At 35.8% G+C, this 24,662-nt stretch overlaps 1 protein-coding gene and 1 non-coding gene across 7 annotated transcripts; both read left to right on the top strand.

Annotated features, from left to right (window-relative positions):
- Positions 1 to 968: 968 nt before the first annotated feature.
- Positions 969 to 1,075, top strand: LOC141670147 (small nucleolar RNA R71). The gene has a single exon (XR_012554390.1). It is a non-coding gene; the product is annotated as a small nucleolar RNA R71 (small nucleolar RNA).
- A 7,437-nt stretch (positions 1,076 to 8,512) lies between these two features.
- On the top strand, positions 8,513 to 13,800 carry LOC141667636 (disease resistance protein At4g27190-like). Of its 6 annotated transcripts, none has more exons than XM_074474197.1 (5): positions 8,514 to 8,774; positions 9,684 to 12,621; positions 12,953 to 13,044; positions 13,131 to 13,282; positions 13,517 to 13,800. In XM_074474197.1, exons 2-3 carry the CDS (start codon positions 9,690 to 9,692, stop codon positions 12,958 to 12,960), a joined length of 2,940 nt encoding a protein of 979 aa, XP_074330298.1. In that variant the 5' UTR covers positions 8,514 to 8,774; positions 9,684 to 9,689; the 3' UTR covers positions 12,961 to 13,044; positions 13,131 to 13,282; positions 13,517 to 13,800. The 6 variants fall into 6 exon arrangements, with proteins under 6 accessions (XP_074330302.1, XP_074330298.1, XP_074330301.1 ...); XM_074474200.1 differs by having other exon boundaries at positions 12,956 to 13,044; XM_074474201.1 differs by lacking the exon at positions 13,131 to 13,282 and having other exon boundaries at positions 8,513 to 8,774; positions 12,956 to 13,044.
- The last annotated feature ends 10,862 nt before the right edge of the window (positions 13,801 to 24,662 follow it).

A 24,662-nucleotide genomic window follows, 5' to 3' on the forward strand; every position in this document is an offset into this window, starting at 1 on the left:
TCTCAAATTGCTTGTCCAGCTTTTTCTTCTGCAGCCGCTTAGAAAAAGGCGGTGGAGGATAGATCTGTTTCTCCCATGTATTACCCTCAGGAGGAGTGTGCTCAACAATAGTCTTCCTTGGTTCCAATTCTACTTCCTGCTGCTCTACTTCTTTCTCAGCCCCAGTTTCTTCAGTCAACGCTTGAGTTTGTTCTGGATTCGCAACCTTTCCAGACCTCAAAGTGATTGCCTTTACCTGCTCCTTAGCTTCCCTCTTTCCTGACACTTCATTGTCACTAGATAGTATACCAGGCTGACGATTTAGCAAGGCATTGGCAATTTTCCCAATTTGATTTTCCAAGATCTTGATAGAAATAACTTGACTCCTGCACATAAGCTTCAACTCCTCTAATTCAGATTTTTCATTAGCTTGTTGTAGCTGAAGTTGTTGTCTTGGTGCATATTACGGTTGCTGAAAACCAGGGGGGTTGTACTGCTTAGCTGGATACTGCTGATAAGGCTGTTGAACCGTATTCTGAGCGTTGCTCCAACTGAAATTAGGATGATTGCGGTTGTTGGGATGATAAGTGGCTGGCACAGGTTGCTGCGAGGGCTGAAAGTTGCTCACGAACTGAGCTGATTCACTAGAAATTGCACACTGATCAGTCTCATGGGCACCAGCACAAAGCTCACAGACAATAGCGATTTGATTAACCCCATAATTAGCCAAAGTGTCCACCTTCATCGTCAAAGCCTTAAGTTGGGCAGCTATAGCAGTTGCGGCATTCAACTCCAGAATTCCTGCTACTTTTCCCTGAGTTAGTCTCTGGGAAGGATTCTGGTATTTATTAGCAGCCATCAGTTCAATCAATTCATAAGATTCATCATAGCTCCTAGCCCACAAGGCTCCTCCTGATATTGCATCGAGCATGGGTCTAGAAGTAGCACCCAATCCATTATAGAAATAATTAATAATCATCCAATCAGGCATGCCATGGTGTGGGCACTTCCTTAGCATCTTCTTATATCAATCCCAAGCCTCACACAGAGATTCTCCAGTTTGCTGAGCAAACTAAGTAAGAGCATTCCTGATTGCAGCAGTATTCGCCATAAGGAAAAATTTAGTGAGAAACTTTTGAGCAAGATCTTCCCAAGTGGTGATAGACCCTGTTGGTAGAGAATGTAACCGGCACTTAGCTTTGTCCCTCAGAGAGAATGGGAAGAGTCACAGCTTGATAACATCTTCAGTCACATCATTGAACTTAAAAGTGTCGCAGATATCGATGAAATCCCTGATGTGCATGTTGGGGTCTTCAGTAGGAGAACCCCCAAACTGAACTGAGTTCTGTATCATCTGAATCATGCTTGACTTGATCTCAAAAGTGTTAGCCCTGATGGCTGGCCTGATGATGCTTGACTGAATGTCATTGATCTTAGGCTGAGAATAGTCTATCAAAGCCTTAGGATTTTCTGCTTGATCTCCCATCACTACTAAAACCGGTTCTTCGGCTTTCTCTTCTTCTTCTACCTTCTTTTCTTCTTCAAAAACTTCCTTTTGAACCACCACAACTTCTTCCTCGGCTTTATCCAGTGTTCTCTTACGAGTACGCGAACGCGTATGCATACACCCTCTCTAGAGTACCTGAAATAAGATAAGGAAACAAATAAGAAACAATGGCCGAGTCAATGAACTTTAACGGCCACTGATGGAAAACACATAAACTAAAAATTAGCACTGTAGTCCCCAGCAGCGGCGCCAAAAACTTGTTAGTCGCTAAACACGCGCTAAATTACACGCAAGTATACGTGTTTGCAAATAGTATAAGATGTAAATCAGATTCGTTCCCAGAGAGACTGGCTTGGTTAGCTAATTAATTTATGTACTTAAGCAACAATGTATGGTTATTATTCAATGTTAAGACGATAACAATTTGAGGTTGTTTATAACTAAGAATTAAACTAATAATTATAACTAAGGGAATAAGATTGATTGAATTAATATATATGACAAACATGGGATTCTAACTTCATTAAATACTTTATTCAATAGCCTTTTCGTTCTTAACCTTAGCATGTAATGGTGATGACACTAATCAGATAACACGAAACTGATAAACGCCAACTTTCGTTGTACGAATACCATACTACCAGACATCCACAAAAGAGATAAAAGCTGAATATACACCAATTATATTGAGACCCTATATGTCTATAGAATTTGACAACATAACGGTTTAAGCACAAGTTATCTATCTTGATTACATAGGTCAAGTAAGATGGTTAAAATTACCTACGCAACATGCATAAAAATAACCCATGAACCTATGCTAGCATGGCAAGTTCTAAATCCTTAAATTCACTTTCGCTTCATTAAGAATTAACGCACTATCTTATAAGTTCGCGACGCTCATAAGATGAATACGCACAACCAATACTAGGTTATCATATAATCACCACACACTAGGGAATCGAAACAAATCAACTAAAGAAATCCATAAATAAATCCGCTAGGACCCCACGATAACGATTACCCATAATCGGACTCATCATCAATGAGGGTTCCGATGAAATCATGGTATAATAAATGTAGTCTTTATAACGAATAATCAAACAAAGTTAACACAAGAGTATAAGTTCAACAAAACAATAAACAAGCATCCAAAATTACAACTCAAACAAAGATTCACAAGAATAAAGTAGATCGTCTTCGCCTTATTGAATTGTGTTATAAGTCTCTTGCCGTCTTCTCCTTAGCTCTGATATGTCTCTGACTTGATATATTATGAAAAATGACCTAAAGTTGGTTATATAGCAACCCCATGTAATGTAGAAGTCTTTCTCTCAAAAGCCAAGTAAATACAGGATTCTGCTATCCCGACACGGTGCGACTGCGCGCTTGATCAGCGTGGGCACGCTGGCTCTCTGATGCTTGGGCGCGACCGTGCGCTTGAGCAGCGCGGGCGTACTGGGCTTCTGCCAAAATTTTGACTTCTTCTTTTTCTTGCAGTTTTGAGCCGGTCTCCGCGAGCTTTATTCCTTAGACACCATCCTAACACCATATTAGCATCAAATCAATGTTAATTCACCTGATTCTCAGATTAATGCCTGAAATGCAAAAATACTAGAAAACACATTAAAACACCAATAACTTGAGTTCAAATACACCAATTCAAAGTTTTATGGAGTGTAATAAAGTGTCATAAATGCCACTTAACAGGCACCTTCAATTTGTTGAGCAGGGAAATTATTGAGAACTACTCTTCTATAGAACTTGAGAGAGTGATCAGTTTAATGAATGCAACGGATGCTTTTACAAGAATGAGGAAGGAAGAGTTAGCTGAGAGGGTGAGAGAAAGGAATGAAAGACATGCCAGGAAAAAAGCTGAGAGGGAAGAAAATGAAAGAAAATATGCTCAGGAAATTGAGATGTTTGAGCAAAGGTCAAATGAACTAAAGGCTAAGGGAATGAGCAGGGTGTCTCCAAATTGTGTGTTTCTGTACATCAAGACTCACAAGATATCAAGGTACAGAATAAATCAACTTGACAGTTACTCTTTAATTGAATGGCTCAAGCTGATAGAAGCTCTAAGAGGAACTGAAATCATTGAAGAACTTGAGTATCTAGTCAGACTCAAAGATCTAATTAGAGAACCAGGCTATGAAAAATTCAGATGATCATGTAATTCAATTCTGTATGTGACTACAAGAATGTATGAAAGTTATACATTGTCAATTTGTTAGTCTTATTTTTTATTTTAATTTTAGCTTGGGGTTAGTCTTGTTTCCAGGCATGAATTTGTGACAAGTAATCTTCTCACAAATTGGGGGAGATTATTGTGCAAGACATACCTGTACATAACAAGACTAAGTCATCTTGACAACCCTAAGAATAAGTTGTTTGATAATCTAATGGTATTCTGTCATTGTATTTCTTGAGTCTGTAAAAATGTTAAGTAGATTAGACTGAAGGAATTTTCTATGAACAACCATAAAGCTAAGGAATAAACTCTGGAAGAAGATCAATCCCGATCATGCTGTAGAGAGAAGTATAGAAGCTTGAAGTTGAATAATGTTGTTCTAGGAAAAATGTTCTAAGTATGATATCGACAAGTCACATATAAAGGAATATCGAGAAGTATGTTGAGAAGTCTAAAATGCCTTGTAGAGAAGTCCCGAGAGATTGTTAGTCGGTAAACATGCGCTAATTATACACGCAAGTATACGAGTTCGCAAGTAGTATAGAATCTTTTCTAGTTCGTTCCCACAGAGACTGTATTGGTTAACTAATTAATTCATGCACCTAAGCAACAATGTATGGTTATTATTCAATGCTAAGACGATAACAAAGTGAGGTTGTTTATAACTAAAAATTAAACTAATAATTATAACTACGAGAAATAGATTGATTGAATTAATATGAATGGATTCTAAATTCATTAAATACTTCATTCAATAGCCTTATTGTTCTTAACCTTAGCATGCAATGGTGATGACACTAATCAAACAACACGGAACTGATAAACGCCAACTTTCGTTGCACGAGTACCTATCTACCAGACATCCACAAAAGAGATAGAAGCTGAATAGGAACCAATTATATTGAGACCCTATATGTCTATAGAATTTGACAACATAACGGTTTAAGCACAAGTTATCTATCTTGATTACATAGGGTAAGTAAGATGGTTAAAATTACCTACGAATCATGCATAACAATACATGAACCTATGCTAGCATGGCAAGTTCTAAATCCTTAAATTCACTTTCGCTTCATTAAGAATTAACACACTTTCTTATAAGTTCGCGACGCTCATAAGACGAATATGCACAACCAATACTAGGATATCATACAATCACCACATACTAAGGCATCAAATAATTTAACTAAAGAAATCCATAAATAAATCCGCTAGAACCCCACAATAACGATTAGCCCATAATTGAACTCATCGCCAACGTGGGTTCCAATGAAAACATGATATAGCAAACGTAGTCTTTATACGAATAAATAAACCAAAGTACAAACAAGAGCAAGGTTCAACAAACTAAGAAACAAGCATCCAAATTACAACGCAAAACAAAGATTCACAAGAATAAACCAGATCGTCTTCGCCTATGTTTAATTGTGCCAAAAGGTCTCTTGCCGTCTTCTCCTTCCTTGATGTCTCTTCTCAAAAACGACCTAGAGTTGTGTTTATATAGCAATCCATGCATCGCATCCCAGGAGTCCAGCAAATCAAATTATAAAAGAATCAGGATTTGTTTATCCCGACCCAGCGCGGCCGCGCGCTTTACCAGCGCGGGCGCGCTGACTTTTTGTTCTCCCAGCGCGGGCGCGCCTGTCTTCTGCCAAAAATTATTTTTTTCTTTTTCTTTATTCGTTGTAGCTTCGAGCCAGTCTTTCAAGCTTTTATTCCAACACATCCTAAACACCATATTAGCATCAAAACAATGCTAATTCACCTGATTCACGAATTAAAGCCTGAAATGCAAAAACACTTAAAAACACGTTAAAACACAAATAACTTGAGTACAAATACACCAACTCAAAGCTTATTAGAGCATAAATAAGTGTCATAAATGCCACTTAACAGACATATCGACAAGTCAATCTGCATGTAGAGAACTGAAGACATCGACAAGTCAAAAAATACATGTAGAGAACTAAAGATGTCAACAAGTCAATTCCTCATGAAGAGAACTAGAGATATCGACAAGTCAAATCCTTCTTTACATGAAGATATCAAGAAGTTAAAAGATTATGTATAAAACTAGAGATATTGACAAGTCAAAAGCCATGTAAAGAAATTGTGATATTGATAAGTCATTTTACTTATCGATATGTGACATCTCTACACAACAAAAGAGATCTTGACAAACAACTTTAAATTCAGAATACAGACATCTTGAAGATTCAAGATTATCAGTCAACAAACAATTTTATCAATGAATTGGAATGCCTACAAATGAAACTTGAAGAATACCAGATCAATGGCGAAGATGAACTCGACAAAGGAAGGTCACAGACTTGGTAAATTCTGCACATATATGCTAACACTAGAAATGAAAATAAATAAAGTAGCTTTAGAAAATGTGTTAGTCTATTTTAGTGCAAGTCATGTAAACTGTGCATGTTGATCTATAAAGCATGTCACGGATCCTTTGTTTTAGGAGTAACAAACGGATCTAGAAAATCTTGTATTCTCTCGAGAGAGTTAGCTGAGTTCCTATTTTCAAGAACACAAATTTGTAGCAAGACAAATTTTATTCAATATAAATTAAGTAAGTTTTTGATAATCTGCTTGTGTATTTTCATTTAGTATTTTATCTCTACAAGATCACACAAACTGTTTTGTTCCATAAGCCATAAAGAAAATTCAATTTAAAAAAAATACATTCACCCCCTCTGTGTTGCATTTCATACTTAACATTTTACATTATAACAAGTTTATCGTCCTGACTATATTGATTTTAATATGGATTACAAAATTATTGATACGTTTCAAAAATATTATAGTAAAATTCCGTATTCGAATCCCCAATGCTTTTAAAATATTTCAAAAGCGAATATAATCCGTATGTGAATCCGGGATATTCGAATTCGAAATTAAATAATAAAAAATATATACTAATATTTAAATTATATAAATATATAATTATATATAATTTAAAATTAATTCTTTTAGTTTATAGTGTGTATATGCATTAAATAATACATATATACAAATTTTATATAATTATACATATACTATATACATATATAAATGTAACATTCGAGTTTAATCGTAAAAAATGTTCTAAAATCATGGTCAATACGGTAGGGCCATCAAAAAAATTCAAAAAATCTGATATCCGCATTCGTATCCGAGAAAAATTGGATATTATCCGTATTTGAATCCGACAATTACGGATGCGGATACGGGTATAGGCAGATCCGTATCCGAATTATCTGTTTGACAGCCCTAACCCTCATTGAGAAGAACTAGTTTTGTACTCGTACAATACACGGGACAGTTTCTAATATGTCAATCTAATTTAATGATAACTAGCTTATAACCAATGCGATGCATGATTTTTTTTTAATATTATATAACTTTTAAAATATAAATTAAATTGATATGATTTGGTAATAATTATACATACACACATATATTTGCAAAAAGAATTAACGGTCCATATTAAATTGGTATTATATGGACCATAACTACAAAAAAAATGGATTAAATCCCCCTTATGCTTATTATATAATATAGTTTATAAAACGTGCGATCAACGGTTGTTTTATCATTGTATAATGTAAATTATATTTTAAATTGTTATTTGTAAAATTTGAACCTTACCCATCTTCTTATAATAATTTAATGTAAATTAGAATTTTAATATGTTGTTGTTATGATTCGAACCTTATATCTCTTGTAATAATAATTTTTAGGAATAAATCTAACAATTATAATCAATTTGATAAAGAATATTTATCGGTTATGTATTGAGTGACCAAAGAACTACCAACCAAATTTTTAATGTTTCGTCTTTAATATAATAGTATAGATAGATAGATACCCTCTTTGTGCCAACTTTTTTGTCTTGATTGACTTTTTATGGTGAAATTGACTCAACTTTGACCGTTAATTAATTATTTTTTTAAAAAAACTAAAAAATACATATAGATTAAATGCATTTTCTAATGATATAATTTTTATAAATATTCTCAAATATTTAATATGTTAAATTTTCGGTCAAAGTTGAATGAGTTTGACCGCAAAAAGTCAAACATAACAGATAAATTAGGACGGGGAATAGATATGCAGATGTTATAGATTATGGGTCTGTTTGGCAAATCTTATAAGTAAACTTATTGATTTATAAGCCCGTAACAACTTATTGACGAGTGTTTTTCTACTCAACTTAAAAGTTAAATTCACAACTTATAAGCTGATTAGTTGAATGTTAGTAACAACGTAATTTTTCTCGACTTATTTTTTGTTTTCCATTTTTTTTATCAATTTTAATTTTAAAAAATATTTTTTTTAATGTTAATCCAACTTAAAGTATAAGAATTAAGATAACTGTATTTAAAAAAAAATTAGTTAGCCCGCAAGGGTTGGCTTAGCTGGTTAAAGAGGGGATAACTATCCTCTTGGTCGCATGTTCGAATCCCACGGGAGGAGAATTTATGATTATGTCCGAAGGGTAAAAAAAAATTATATATTTTAGTTCATTTAAATAAAAAAAATTCTGACTTATAAGTTAAATTATCCAAATACCGGATAACTTATAAGCATTTATCAACTTATCATTTATCAATCATTTATTCAATTTATTTAATAAGTTATTTATTCTAAGATTTTCCAAACGGTATCATGTTTAATCACCTGTTAACCCTTAAAGTAAATACCATTATTCCCATCATGCCCAAATAATTGAAATCGTATTTTTCGATCCACATTCGTACCCTTTACCCTTTTTCCCATATGACAGATATACAAATCGGAGAACAAAAAAAATATATTCTTATTATAAAAAAGTTGCTCCGAAGTAACCCTGTTTTGTACTTGGGGTCGATGTCGATTAGCCCTGCGCAAACACAGAATGTAGTTGACCTTAACAGTAAGAAGGAGGCTTATTTTCCTGTCCACAGAATGTAGTCTATCCATGCTTCTGTACTGAAATATTGAAATGATTTATTCTGAACTCTAGTTTGCAGTTGCATTCTGTAACTGAGAAATCTTGATAAACAGACAAAAAACTATCATCTCTTGCAAGATCTTCTGCCACGGGAGCTCTTGCAGTTTAAGGTACTCCTCTGAATTTCCTCTCCCAGTTTTCATATTTAAAAGTTTGACATTATTGGTGGTTATAAATTTTATATGTATCTAAAGCCCACCAACAAATTTTTAGTTTTCTACAAGGAAAAGATAGACACTAATGGTACTTAAAATTGCAGTTACTCCTGTGCATTCGGGATTCATCATTCCACAATTTCTTAATTTTTTCTTACAAACTTAAAAATTGTGTACTAGATGTGCTTCTTTTATGCACTTGATTTAATTCAAATTAATTTCTTAGTTTTGTTAATGGATCATCATTTGTAGCATCGAATATAAAATTTTAATATTATCTACATGCCAAACATAGTAACCTTGTTGTAAAAACCTTTGTGCCTCTGAAAGTTATGTGCTTGTGCTTATAGCATTTGTAGCAAATCCTATATCTACCCCCATACCGTGATTTTCCGAGTTTGCTAGCGCGCAGCTCAACTAATCCCGGAGAGAACTAGCTATTTTTTTCTATGTATGCTTGCATATGTAAGATGAGCTGGAAATGTACTAACCTCCCACACTTGCAGTTTCCCAATGTTAAATTGAACTCCGGTCTCCCCGCATATCATTTCTTAATTTTATTGCTTTCATAATTAACTAACCTACAACGGTTTCTACTTTTATATTTAATTAGTTCCAGTAAACAAAACTTCAATAGTAGTATTAACTTGGCCTTAACCATGCCATATTAATTTCTCCCTCTCGTTAGAGTAAATGGCCTTGTATGACCAATGATCAAAGGTAGGTAGGACATGAAGCTGTTCTACTTGTATAGAAACATTGAAATATTTACTTTCTTAACATGTTTATGTTGTGAGAACCTTGTAATGCTCTGCATTACAGTTGGTTTAGAAGGGAACTAATGTTGCTTTTTTCCTTTCTTAGTTGTAAATGGCTAGTACAGTGCAAGCAGTGGCTGCTGTAGTAACTGCAGGAGCTGAAGTTGTTGGAGTATTGCCCACAGTGACATTTCTCTCCCCAGAAAATGTGAAGGAGATCTACAAAGAACTAAAGGAACAATTGAATTCTCTACGGGCGAGAAAGAAGGATCGCGATGATGAAGCTGAAAAAGAGGCAATGACAAAGAAGACAAGTTATGAGTATAATGACTGGGATCGGAGGTTTATTAACATTGATTTTCAAGTGACGAGATCCTTACTTTTTTATGAGACTGAAATCAAAAAGATAGACAGGTGGACAGATATGCCCCAGCGAATAAATCTTGGAGCAACGATGAATAATGATATAGAAAAGATAAAACAATTGAAAAAAGAGCTCTCTGAGATGAGAAACATTCTTGTAGCTAAACAAGCGGATCATGTTGTAAAGATCTCTAATGCACCTGATATTAAAGGTTTTGAAACATTGGAAAATCCAATGAACACTATTTTAAGTCTTCTTAAAGTGGGGAAGGATATTAGAGGAATTGAAATCCATGGAATACTTGGTACAGGGAAGACAACCATAATGCAGAACTTGAACAACCACGAAGAAGTTGTTAATATGTTTCAGATAGTTATTTGGTTGAAGGCTTCGTCAGATACGCTTGATGTGATTGGTAACAGGAAAAACTTTAGCATTGAAGAATTACAAAGGGATGTCATGCAAAGACTGAATCTTGATGATACCATTGCAGTTAACCAATACAAGCAAAAAATTTGGGGAACACTAAAGGACAAAAAATATTTGCTACTTCTTGATAATGCCAAAGAAGATCTTAGTATGGATGAAATTGGATTCCCTTACAACTGGGAAAGGGGTAGCAAAATTGTTTTAACTACAAGGTTTAAATTTGTTTGTCCCTCATTAATAGATCGCTCAATTAAGATTGGAGTACTGACTCCAAAGGAGGCTCGAAGAATGTTTTCTAATATTTTAAAGCCCAAAGATTTCAGCCACGATGCATTTATCATGAAACTTATGCGTAAAGTAGTAGATTGGTGTCATGGTCTTCCCGTTGCAATTAAGATTATAGCAGGATACTTCAAATTCAGAGACACAGAAAGCTCCTGGAGAAATGGACTCAACACATTAAATAGCTGGCCTGATTATGGAGATGATAAGATCAAAGATATGTGTAAAACTTTAAGCTTTTATTGTGACCTCTTGAAGGGTTTCGAAAGGGATTGCTTTTATTACGGTGCTCTATATCCAGAAGAAAGCAACATATATAAAGATCGTTTGTTGGACTGTTGGATGGCCGAAAATTTCCTGGGAAACAAGGGTGAAAGTGGCCGTGAAAAAGGGAGAAATATGCTGGAGCTTCTGAACAATCTGAATTTGTTTGAAGAAGATGAGCGCAAAAAATGTGTTAGGATGCACAAATTGATCCGACTTATGGCATTGCATAACTTACAAACTGATGGGAAATATAATTGTTTGGTGCTATCCAATGAAGAATCTTTAGATCAACAAAATATGGATAGTTGGGAAGAAAAGCATTGGATCTCCTTGGCTGACAATAAGAGTTTAACCAGCTTTTCGAACAGTCCAAATTGTGCAGTACTTTCCACTCTTTTCTTACAAAAGAATTCAAATTTGAAAAAGTTCCCTCCTTCATTCTTCAAACAAATGAGAAGTCTTCGTGTTTTGGACTTGATGGGCACTAATATTGAATCTCTTCCAGATTCTTTGATGAATGCGAAAAATCTGGAAGTGCTCTATCTAAATGGATGCATTAATTTGTTGAAACTTCCTGCTGACGTAGGAAAACTTGAACTTCTTGAAGTCCTAGATATTAGTGGCAGTGGAGTTGATATTGTACCACCCCAAATTCGAAGCTTGAAACATCTTAAGCGTTTCCTCGTATCCTATGGTGCTTTTAATGAAACAAATATCTTCAGTGTGATCTCTGAACTCAATGAATTGCAAGAGATGTGGATTGATACCAAATCAGAAAAGGGTAATTATACCTGGGGGATTATTGATGCTGTTATGGAAAGTGTTAAAAGCTTGAGACACATGACAAGTCTTCAGTTTAGGTTTTTAAATGATGAGGTGGTTGATGTCATAAAAGTAGTAGATGGTGTCACAAGAATTTATGCTCATAAGGAAGATAACATTAAGTATTTTGTTGAAAAAGAGGACGGTCTTGACTCTGGGTCATTTCAAGTTTTCATTGGTTGCCCAATTTCACCAGATGTTAAAATCCCGAAATGTGAAAAATTTCAAAGGTACGTGAAATATTGCAATGGTAGAGATCGTAGTCCAGCATTTCTCAAGTTGCTTTCAAAGGCAGATTCCCTGGTAATAGACAACCATTGTGACCTGGAACATCTATCAGAATTTGAGTTTTCAAACTTGTCTACAATCAAAGGTTGTCTGCTAGAGGGCTGTAAAAAAATAAAATATGTGGTTGATCACTATTCAATACTCTCGAATTTGGAGCGACTGTATTTGATAGATTTGCTAGAACTTGAAAGCCTTTGGGGTGGCTCCATTGATATTGATAATTTACCAAAACTAAAAACTCTAAAGTTGAGCAGATGTCCAAAGTTGATCAAAATTATCGGTGAAGCTGCAGTGAAAGACCTAATTCATGTTTCTCTCAGTGCTGGACAAAAACCATCAATGTTTTCAAACTTAAAGGAAGTAATACTTTTAGATATGGAAAATTTGACAAGTATTTGGGAAAATGATTTATTAGAGTGGCCGGCTTTGAAAAAAGTGGAGATAAGAAAATGTCCAGCATTGTGTCATTTGCCTTTCAGCGAAAATAACGCCAGAAAGTTGACATCCATTGTTGCTGAAGAATCTTGGTGGGAAGCTTTGCAATGGACAGACCCCGAGGCTAAACAATATTTCCAGAAATATTATACAATCGGTAATACTCTTCTCAACTTATTCTCCTTGCACCAGAGTTTCCGGTTCAATTTTTTATTATATTGTAATTGGTCTAAATTATCTTTTGTATTCTAGCACGCATTCCTTTTAGCCATTCCTTCTGATCATTTCTGGCGAATATTTTGTTATCAGTTTGTATGCATTTGCTCGGTACACTTGAAGAATATAGTTCGTTTACATATTCATTCCTACACACAGCTTTAATATTTCGTCACGGAAATGTCCAAAGCACTGAGTCACCTGCTAATATGAGTGTTTAGTTTCAACATATACCTCAAAATGTATCTAACACTCTTTTTTCATGTTACCAGCAGCCTAACAGCTGGACGAATTATTCTCAAGACCGGGACTGATGGCAGTGATGGTCTGTGTGTACTCACTAGTACCTAAAAACTCTGATGTGGTGAGACATTCTTTGAAAATTTAGTTATGCAATAGGCATAATGTCCTTTTGTCCTGTGATCTTGATGATTTAGCTGTGTGTTTCAGTTATTGTCATAAAGAAAACTGCCATTCCAGTTTGTTGAAACGTCTTTTAGCATGTACTTTAGAAAAGTTCTATATGAACTTTCTGATTGATGTAATTTGAAGAATAAGTTTCCTGTCTTGCTGTAAGCATTTCCTGAGAAACACCATACCAGGCAAGTAAAACTTGATTCTGTCTTTTACCTGTACTAGAAATAGACAGCTTCCTTTAAAATTTCATACGTTCTTTGATATCCTCTAAAATTTTATTTAATTTTCTCTTTTCTGACTAACAATCATACGGTAGCATTTCAATTTAGTATTTCAAATTTGAGTTTGGATTTGTTATGGTAGCTGAAGTTTACATATCACTTTTACTGATCTATCGTATAATTTTTCTTTACTTGCAGAAAATTTCAAAAGCTTCACAGATGCTACTTGATCGCGTGGTTTCTTATTCTCCAGAGATCTGCATATAAACTTCTCAATCTCTGTCCGCCCTTTTTAAAATTTGATAACTTACGCTTTTATAATAAGAAATGACAATTCATGACTGATGAGTCTAAACACCTAGGTAGTGTTTCCTTTCTTCATTCTCTACCAGAATGTGCAGTAGCTGTTCTAATTAGTCGAATGGCGATTCGGCTTGTATTAAGTGTCAAATTTATAAGGTTTAATGGGTTGTACTTGTAACTGATCAGGTGTGAAGTCTTGATTTTGCCATGTTTTGAAAGGTTTTTAGTCGAATGGTGATTCAGCTTGTATTAAGTGCCAAGTACGGTCATGTTTTCTATTGGAATCTAGAACACGTGAATTTGCCTAATTCAACCATACTTAAGTATCTATAATACAAGAACATTAGATTGAAATAAGGCTAGGTAAGTTATTTTCCAATTCTCAGAACAAGTGTAACAGATGAAATTGGCTCACACTGACAGTAAACAGGCGGCAATCGCAATTGCAGTGGTGTAAAGAATACTGTCCTCGAGGACTCTAGCTCAAACCATTTTTGTCCATTACCGTGACCTGCAACTTCTGTTCTTCGACACCAATGATAATGCTAACACACATTAACAGTCTCCGGGACAGATAACCAAAAATTCCAAACCTGCAAGCCTAGAAAGGAAGAAGGATGAGCTATCGACAAAATGGTTAGTTTGAAAATCTATGAGTGAAATAGAGGGCAATCATTTTTAATCATAATAATAATAATAATAGAAGAAGAAGTATTCTGGAATGCTGGACAAAGCGTTGGGAGAATTTTATACATACTTTAGTAATGTTTTCACTTAAAAAAGTCATTATTAGTAAATAAAAGTCACCAGAATTTTGAGAAACATATTACTTTCTAAGATTTTTTGAAAGTTTAAACTGAATCCCACATACTTCTGTAAACTCCCCATAAGTTGTGATTAAAGAACACACGACTTTTAAAGTATTTAAATCTCATTAGAAGTCATGATATAACAACACAAGAATGAACTATTATTACTACTGGTCGATAACCGGTGCGAAATCAAAATTAATAGTACTATTTAAAAAGGTGTGAAACCAAAATTAATAGTAATATTTAAAAAAGGGTTTCGCTTATTAATAAAAGTTATTAATTAGTTATGAAATAGAAAAGATAAGTTACCATGTCAACTAGAATTGCAATCTTCCACAAGGAGGTGCAAGGTATTTCCATATCGTGGTGCCAACTCGTCCTGCATATCTTCAGAAAATGGACGTAGGCAGTAAGGTCGGCCACCGCTCCACCTTGATTCATTCCATTCTAAAGCATTCCACCAATGCTGAAGTCATCAAACATGCTCACCAACTCAGGCAAGTACAAAAGTGATAACTTTCTCAATCTGGGAAGAATTTCTTTAAATGTCAAATGAGATTGGGCTTTAGCTATAAGTGTTTTGATTTTGGGGCAATCTTCCACTTCTATCTCTCTCAAGTTTACTAGATCTACTATTAGCATTAGGGTGAATATGGTGGTCAAGTTCGGGCACTTGTGCACAACCAATACCTTTAAAGAATGCAAGCAACAACCAACACCTGGCCCTTTCCAGATTACTTCCAATTTCCTCAGGTAATAAATAGCCAAGTACTGCAATGAAAGAAGCTTGTCTTCATTGTTAACTATCCCAAAATTAAAGTCACTTCCATCAAAAAGCATTTGCATCTCATTGCAATCCACCAACAAGCAGAACTTCAGCTCAGTTAAATCCTCAAATTTTAAGACGGAAAGCTTCTGCAGAGTCCAATGACGATCTAGATACAAAGCATTGGTATGTCTCAGTGCTTCAGCTAACCTTGGTGTACTGTCCTCACCATTGATGTATTTCAGACATTTCTTTAATTTCAGAAACTCCTCTTCAAGGTCACATGGTAGACGCGATATGAAATGCTGAGCATGAGGGCCAATAATTAATTTGAAGTCTGATAAATTTTGGCAAATAGGCAAGTCATTCTTCCCCTTAAGTTCCTGGAGATCTTGGAGAAGTTTAGTATTTGGCAGATACAACTTAAGAATTTTCAGCTTTCTTAGGCTAGGCAGGTCCTCCATAACAGCTTCCATAGCAGGACCACACCACACATCCTGTGGATCAATATTGATGCTTAGCTCCTCCAACTGAGCGAGTTTTGATAATGTCTTACTTGGTATTATGGCAACTATGTCTTTGCTTTTTCTGTAGCTCTCAGCATCATACAATGAAAACTTTAAACATTTCAATGCAATCAGATCTTTAAGTTCTTCTGGCAAACAAACAAGATAAGTTCTTGAAGTTACGTGCGGCATCAACGATCCGGTTGGCCCTTCACCGGAAATCAAGTATGATGTTCTTGAAGAGGACAATCCCAAGAATTTGTGGGAGAAGTTAACGAAGACTTATCACTCAAAGTCTTTGGCCAACAAGCTGTTTCTCAAGAAAGATTTGTTTGGGCTCAAATCAAAATGGAAGAAGACGGAGATTTAAGAGATCATCTGAATCGTTTTAATGGCTTAATCAACCAGCTAAATAATTTGGATGAAAAATTAAAGGATGAGGACAAAGTTGTTCTACTACTAGTGTCTCTACCGAAGAAGTATAATACTGTGATGACTTCTTTATTGGTTGGGAAAACGAAGTTAGATTTGGATGAGACTATTGTTGTTCTTCTGGAGGCCGAAAGATTGATGAAACAAGAATCGAGTGACACATCTGATGGAAGTGAATGTGTGGTACGTGCGCGTGACACGGAAAAGAAGTATGCTAAGAAACATAACCCTAATATCAGGTGTTTTTATTGTGAGGAATTGGGTCATATACAATTTATGTGTCCAAAGGCAAGAGAAGACTTGAGAGAGTTGAAGAAAAATCGAGGGGGTAGTGTTTCGCTTGTAGAAGCTGATGAAGATGTTCTTTTGGTTCAAGAAGAGAAGGGATCAAAAGAAGAATGAGTGCTTGACTCGGGATGTTCTCATCACATATGTGGTAGGAGGGAGTGGTTCTCGTCCTATAAAAAGTGTGAGGGAAAGATTGTAACTTTACCAAACGGTAAAACGGTAAAGGTTGCTGGCATTGGAGAGGTAACAATGAAACGTCACAACGGTCGTGTTCAGAAGTTAACTCAAGTAAGATACATACCGGAATTAAATCGAAATCTGATTTCGTTGGGTAAATTAGTTGATTTGGGATATACTGTTATGATGAAGAACAGTATGTTGAAAGTCACTAAGGGAGATTTAGAGATACTCAAAGGTCGAAAAGATAAGAGAAATCTTTTTGTACTAGAAGGAGGGGTTATTGTTCGAGGGGAGGTATTGGGCGATCTACGTCGATGGCTTGATGGTGACCGTTAATTCGGCTGTGCATGAAATCATATTGGGTTGAAGGGGAGGATTGTTGGGGTTAAACTCAATAGGTAGTATGGTCTTGGTGATAGAAAACATAATTGAATTGGGTAATAATTGTATGGGTAGACAATTATTATCATAATTGAGTTGAGTAATAATTGTATGTGTTGACAATTATTATTATAATGGGAATGGGTAATAATTGTATGGGTAGACAATTATTATTGTAATCAGATTAGGTATGTCTTATTGGCTAAGTTTGTGATGGCTATATATACATAATCATGTTATTGTTTTGATGTATGCTTGAGTATTGTTTGACTTAAGTATCGCTTGAGTGAATACCATTTGGTGAGATTGATTGTATTATTGATAATTGTTTTGATTAATAATACAAGTTGGGACGTGAGTTTTTCCGCGTCATATATTGAGTGTGTATGTTTTGCATTGTTTGTTTGTTTCTATACTTGTGTGTGTTCCCCCTAACGGTCTTTGCTTTTTTCTGTAGCTCTCAGCATCATACAATGAAAACTTTAAACATTTCAATGCAATCAGATCTTTAAGTTCTTCTGGCAAACAAACAAGATAAGTTCCTTCAAGATCCAACACCTTGAGATTCCTTAGAGTGCCGACTTAATGTGGTAGCTCGATCAGAAGTTAACAATCTCGCAAAATGAGTTCTTCCAATTTGGTCAATTGGTAAACCCAATATGGCAAAGTTTTTATACTTGTGTGAGACATATCTAGGACTTTAAGGGACGGCATTAGCTCAAAGAATGAAGAAGGAATACTACTGAAATCAATGTTTGGTTGCAGGACTAACATTTCAAGATCTGGAAAGCTAAGATTCTCTGGAATATGTGTGAGTGAGAGTCTGGAACTTCTTGCATGGATCACGTTGAGGTTCAGTACTTCTACAAATGTCAAATCCAGCAATTTATATACCAAAACCATATTCATTAGGCAAAAGAATTTTGCAATGTCAAACAGAGTACCGCCTGTTTTATGAAAGTCCAGTAGTACATCCATTCTGCATCCCAAAATTGAGGTATAAACATAGGATATTACACAACCGATATGTTAGCACCAGTAAAAGTAGAGAGACGAAGATAAATAACAATATAATTCTCTGTTAGGATTCTCAGAAATCTATGAACTTGCAAAGGCTTCAACATAATGTTTTTCCACTTCAGTTAATTAGTGATCACCCCATTGAAGATTTAAACATTTTATTTTAATACTTTGTTGAAGAGATATGGACAAATTTTCATCACTGACTTGGCATGACATGTACCAAAACATGATGATGTTCAGCACATAAAATAGTCCATCTTTTAGATATGAGTTGAAAAATCTTTATAAATTTATGTGTGCGAACTTGCCCCTCATCATGATTATAAGAATCTAGCAGTTATAAAGTATATGCCAAATACAATCTATACACATTTATTAAGATAATTAAAACTAATTAGTAACAGGTTCCTTAATTAACGAAGCTAAGCTAAACCTTAAAAAATAGAAATGACATGGGTAACATATTAACACGTGAGGTACATAAGTATCACTTGGCATTCTTTTAGAAGATTTTTTTGGTGTATGAAGCAATTTCCCAAATGTTGCGGACAATTTAATAAGGGTATTAGAGAAACTTACGTATCAGCTTTTCTGACAGCCAACAACATGTTTATAGAAACCTCAGGCGCATGTAATTTTGTTGATGATTCCGGATCATTCCATCAAATTTGAACATGAAATATGTGAGAACAAACAGAGAGGTAGAGACATTTAAGGGATCTCATGTTACATTTATTTTTGGGTAGCTTTCTTAAGCTTCTACAATCTGTTAGAATCAAGTGAAGAGAGTCCTTCCAGCAATTCAATAAACCGGAATTTCAACCAAATTTGTACAACCAGAGAGACTCGTATCTTGAAGTAATATCAGCTTACATATACTTTCTGGTAACTTTGTCGAACTTTTACAATCTTTTAAGTGAACAGAGACTCTGAGGCATATCATAGATCATAGGGTAAACCCCTTCTAGATCCTTCTTTCTATCTATATAATTAATTTAGCAAACAAAATATATAATACAATATATAATCATATTTTATCTAATTTTATATTTTATAATAGAATATCTAATTATATTCCATCTAATTTATATCTTATATCATATTTTGGTGTTTGAACAGTGATTGATCAATGTAATCCTTTTGTATCTATCAATGTTAAATATTTTAATCACATATTTTTTAAAGATTGTATTAGAACATTGTATTGTAATTGGTGTTTAAATATTGGTAGAACAATGTAAATATTTTATATTTGTGATTGTATTAAGAATATACTTATTCTAATAAAATGTAATTTTAATCGTCTATTTTTTATTATACCATATTAAAGGCATAAAATTATTTTGGCGGTATATGACCAAAATTTTGAATAAAAAGTTCGTTACGTTTATTATAAATAAATATATAATTAGTTTTTAAGATTACTGATAGGCCATAATATAATTAGGCCCAAGAAATACTACAAAAACCCAATGTAAAAGGACCCAGGCCCAACTGGGGGTGGTACTTGGACACGTGGCACTCACACAGGATAGCAATGGTCCCATATTACCCAAATTAGCATGGCAACGTCCCAGTTGTCCATTTGTCAAGACCTCAGGCTATCCCAGCAACAAGGGAACAGCTGGGCCCCTTTGCCCACCTGGACCATCCATCCACTAACCAAGATTCACCAGTGGCTAGGATGAAAATGTACAAACCCCCAAAACCCTAAATTGGGAGTCTATCAAAGGCCCCAAAAAAGGGGTTTAAGGGGTTACTTATTTTTTCCCTACACACATGCACACACCATATATATATATATATTTGAATAGCTCATGTTTCATTCTCTTTCCTATTCTTCAAGAAATCCTTTTCTCATTCTCACACCGGAGTTGCCGCGGGAATGTCTCCCCTGCCGCGGGGACGCCACCTCCCCCACGTCAAATTAGAAAGGATCAAACCTATGGGACTTCTAATTTGCAGGAATCCACCTTATAGCCAAACCTCACACACCTTCATTTATGTGCAAACGGAAGTCGAGTCTGAATAGGAAAGGGAGAAGAGTCCGGGGAAGAAAGGGAGTTATCATTGGAGCTAGAAGGAGGGGTCGGACCTCCGATTCAGTGGTGTCATCGATTTCAGCCGCTTTACTCCGCCCAGGACACCGAAAAGGATCCTCTCTCAGTAAGGTTAACGTTTATACTCTCTTAGATCTACTTTTCTTACCATCCGTACTTTAAAAGCATACATAGTATTGCGTTTGTGGTATTTTGTCTATTTTATCTCGAGAACAATGACTACAAGAAAGAGCAAATCGTTGTCTCCGGACCAGTTCAGCTAGCCATCGTCCCACCCAGGGACGGTGATATTGAAGAGATTGAAGAAGGGCTCCCCATAACCTGTACTTCATCTCAAACACTCCAACCAGGAGACCAAAAGCTTACTATTGAGAAGGCAGCTCACAAGTACGCCGAAACATCTATAAACCCTTGGGGGAACGTGACCCGGAGCAGATTCAAGCAGCAATGAGCCTGTGGAGAGAGAAAAACAATCATGAACCAGAAACCCACCCAGAGGATCAGGAAGAGCACTCTGGAGAACCCGTGGTTTGGTCCTAGACCAGATTGCCAGGAATATGAAAAGGCCAATTGATGATGCCCGAGACGAAATTCGAAGGGCATCGCTACGAGAACAAATCCCGAGAGTAGATGAGGCCAAGGCCAAGGGAGAAATTGAGAAAAGAATTCAAGAATAAGAGGTCAAGCTGAAGAAGAAAGCCACAGAGTTCATATCTCCTCAGACTCCGAACCCGAAAAGGAATCAAAGCAAAAGCAGATGGCCCGGGCGCGGCGCGACCTCAAAAGAGAAGTTGAAGGTGACATGAAAGTCGGTGCAACAACTAACCCTTTCACAAAGAATCTAGAATCTACCCCCCGGGAATCCGGGCTTCAATATTTTAATTTTGATTCCTTCGACGAGCTGGCCGACCCCGAAGAGCACCTCAATTACTTCGAACAAATTTCAAACATCTATGACTATAGTGACCTCACAGGGTGCCCTTTTTTTACGTCAACATTAAAGAGAGGGGCTCAGAAGTGGTTTAGCAGAATCCCATCCCAAAGCATAGACTCGTGGAAAGATTTTCGAGATAGATTCCTGAAGAGATTTTGGGCCAACCGCATGAATAAACTACAGATGTGTCATCTAGAAACCATCCAACAGAGAAGTAAAGATTCACTATCTGAATTCATCAAGAGATGCCAAGAAGCTGTTAACCAACTCTCCAGCCTGGAGGAGAAAGAAGTCGTGAACATATTTTGAAGGAGCTTACACCCAGTATCTTGTGAGGGCTATGTCAAATACCTAATCTATAGGGAGCCCCAAAGTTTTGCATCATCCTACGCCCTAGCTTTGAAATTTATAAAGGAAAATGACATCCTGAAATCAACGAAGATGAATAGAAGGATTCATGACGATGATGAGTCCACTGAGAGACGCTCGTCATAAAGAAGAGACAAAAGATTCAAAGTGGATAGACACTCTAACTACATCCAATAGTCCCAAGGATCCCCACCCCAGAATGATTATTTAGGACCTGAAAAAAATCAAAGGAAACCGAGAAACAAAAAAGATCCAAAGACAGAGCCTGAATTAACGCCCCTTAACAGGTTCCGGGCCGATATTTTGAGAGAATTCAAGGGAAATCCTTTCCACTATCCTCCAAAGCCCCTCCTCGCTCCCCTGGAGAATATGGCGAGGGATAAACACCGCGGATACCATAAAGACCACATACACATAACTGAGAATTGCTTCTCCTTCAAGATGTTTATCGAAGATCAGATAATAAAGGGGAACATGAAACAATATGTTTAAAGAAAACCTGTTGACAAAGACAAAGCCCCGGGTAGCGGAAAGTACGTGGTAAACGTTTTACTTAGAGGTACTTCTTCACCACCCTGGAGCCCAGATATGGACAGTAATATCATGATGATCCAGCCCTTTGAAGATGAGCCAATATATTTCTCTAATGCTGATTACGAGGGACTGGACCCAGGACACAACTAAGCACTGGTATTGACCCTAGATCTGGCGGACAACAAAGTAAAGAGGATTCTGATTGACAATGGGTCATCTACAAACATAGTCTTTGAGCATACGCTCAACATCATGAAATTGGGTCATCTCCATATGGACCCCTTCCTTGAAGACCCTCTCCATGGTTTCGTAAATTCCATGATTCTTATCCGAGGAGTAATTTATATTCCTGTTACATTTGGAACTTCCCCACAGCAGGCATCTCACATCATGAAATTCTATGTCATAAGTGCAGTTTCATCATACAACATGATCTTGGGGAGACCATGTTGGGTTTCGAGGCATAAAACGCAGCGAAATTAATAAATAAAACCGTAAAAACAGAATAAATCGAAACTCGCCCCATGATCCATGTGAAAAACAATATTTAATTCGTGGATGAGATGTTTACTTTAAAGAGATTTACGATTATGGTTGTCACAATGAGATCCTAGCTTTAACCGAAAACTATATATCCCGCCTTAACGATCTACGTCGTAGAGGTATCCACACGAAAGCTGGTACGGAGGAGGCGTGTACTAGCACCAAGAACGGACCTGTTTTCCCCTCTCTCTCTCTCACCTTTAGCTGCTAGGGTTTTATGTTTTTATCTAATAAAAAGGTAACCCTAATTTTAGCCTTAGGGATGTTTATATAGAGAGGTCAAAAATAGTCCTTACCCTAATCCAAGTTAGAGTTTATTAAAATCTGAAATTCTATTTATTTACTAATTAAGTTTAACTCGATTACTAAATAACAACTGAATTTTGGATTTAATAATATACAAATTCAAAATTCATTTATCCCATTAACTAAGTCCAACTTAATTAATAATAACTAATTCAAATTTCCTTTTTAATTCAAATCCGAAATTGAATTAAATATTCCTCCATGCTTTCTTTGTGCGACCCTATAGGTTATTATTACGTTGGCAATAATTTAAATATCTCATATTTAAATTATAAATAATGAGTGGCATCTAGTAATACATCATTGCTACCCAAGTAATAATAATTAAATCGGTGATCGATTAAACCTTTCGTGAATAATGTATAAAGTAATATAATCTCTTTAACCAAATATTATAGATTAAACTCAAGGCATGTTAATGTTTCATCCTCTTCATGGTTTAATCCAGGTTTCCTTGATCAATGAGTAGACTATCATTTCAAATCAACATTTGAGCGCAACGCCACACATTTCATAGTCTAGCTCACACAATAGGCCAATAATATCTCTCCAATAATTAGGAGGGTTAAATCCTTTCTAGATCATTCATATTTCTCAAACGATTCTTAATATACCCGAAGTCCACTTCTATCATTACCCGCTCAAAGGCAACTTTTGATGTAATCAAAGTATATTAATCATCGTATAGAAATATAATGATTTCAAGTCGAAGGACCATTACATCATTATCACTGTGAAAATTACTTATGACATAATAGACGTGTAGAATCTCACATTGGGTCTATCCAGCACCATGTATATTTATATTTGTCTGTGTTTTCAACTTAAGTATCACTATACCTTTGATCAATGAGATGTGATCATCAGTCAACAAACACACTAGTCTTAATGCATTATTATTGTCCTTAAATAATAATACTCGACTAGGAATATTTGGGAATATCGATACTATTCACATAATCTCATTTCTTAGTCACGTACTTAGAGATATAGAATTCATATCATATTCTAAGGACATTTATTAATCTAATATTTATATCGCAGTAAAATAAGACTTAATAAATTATTTAAAAGAATAATCGATAGAATATAATATTAATAATCCATATGTCATTAACAAAACATAATAGTGTTGTCTCTAGGGCACAAACACTAACAGACCAACCATCACCAAGCTCCGGGCCATACCCTCAACTATTCATTTTAAGCTCAAGTTTCCCATTCCGAGTGGAACTGGAGAACTCAAAGGGGACAGAGATATGGCAAGAAGGTGCTACGGGAAATCACTAATCATGGCATAAATGGAGCCTGAGAACAGAAAGAAGACCATGTCCCTACCCAAAGGACAAAGATGGAAAAAGCACCGAGAACACCTCAGCAAGAGACCAAGGATGAATGTGAATGTCATTGAAGATTCGGGCTATAGCATAACCAACGTAGATTCCCGAATTCAAAAGTTTGTAGAAATAAAAGAAAAAACCAAGGTTGAACCAACTACACAAATAATAGATATCGAGTTAGATACCAGGAACCCCACCCGGATTGGAAGAGGATTGAAAACACCTTTTAGAAAGAACTAATTGACATGTTAAAGGAATACGATGATGTATTTGCATGGAGCCCTAAGGACATGCCCGGGATCGATGAATCTGGGCAATGCACAGCTTGGATATGGACCCCAAACAGAATCCAATCAAACAGAAAAGATGAAATTTTGCTCCGGAGTGCCAACAAGCAATTGATGAGAAGATGGAGAAACTTTTAAAAGCTGACATCATTTGTGAAATAAAGTATTCGAATTGGCTAGAAAATGTGGTGCTGGTCAAAAAACCAAATGGTAAATGGAGGATGTGTGTTGATGACACAAGCTTAAATTCTGCATGCCCAAAAGACTCCTACCCTCTTCC

Source organism: Apium graveolens, chromosome 6 (assembly GCF_009905375.1).
Source record: "Apium graveolens cultivar Ventura chromosome 6, ASM990537v1, whole genome shotgun sequence".
Lineage (NCBI taxonomy): Eukaryota > Viridiplantae > Streptophyta > Magnoliopsida > Apiales > Apiaceae > Apium > Apium graveolens.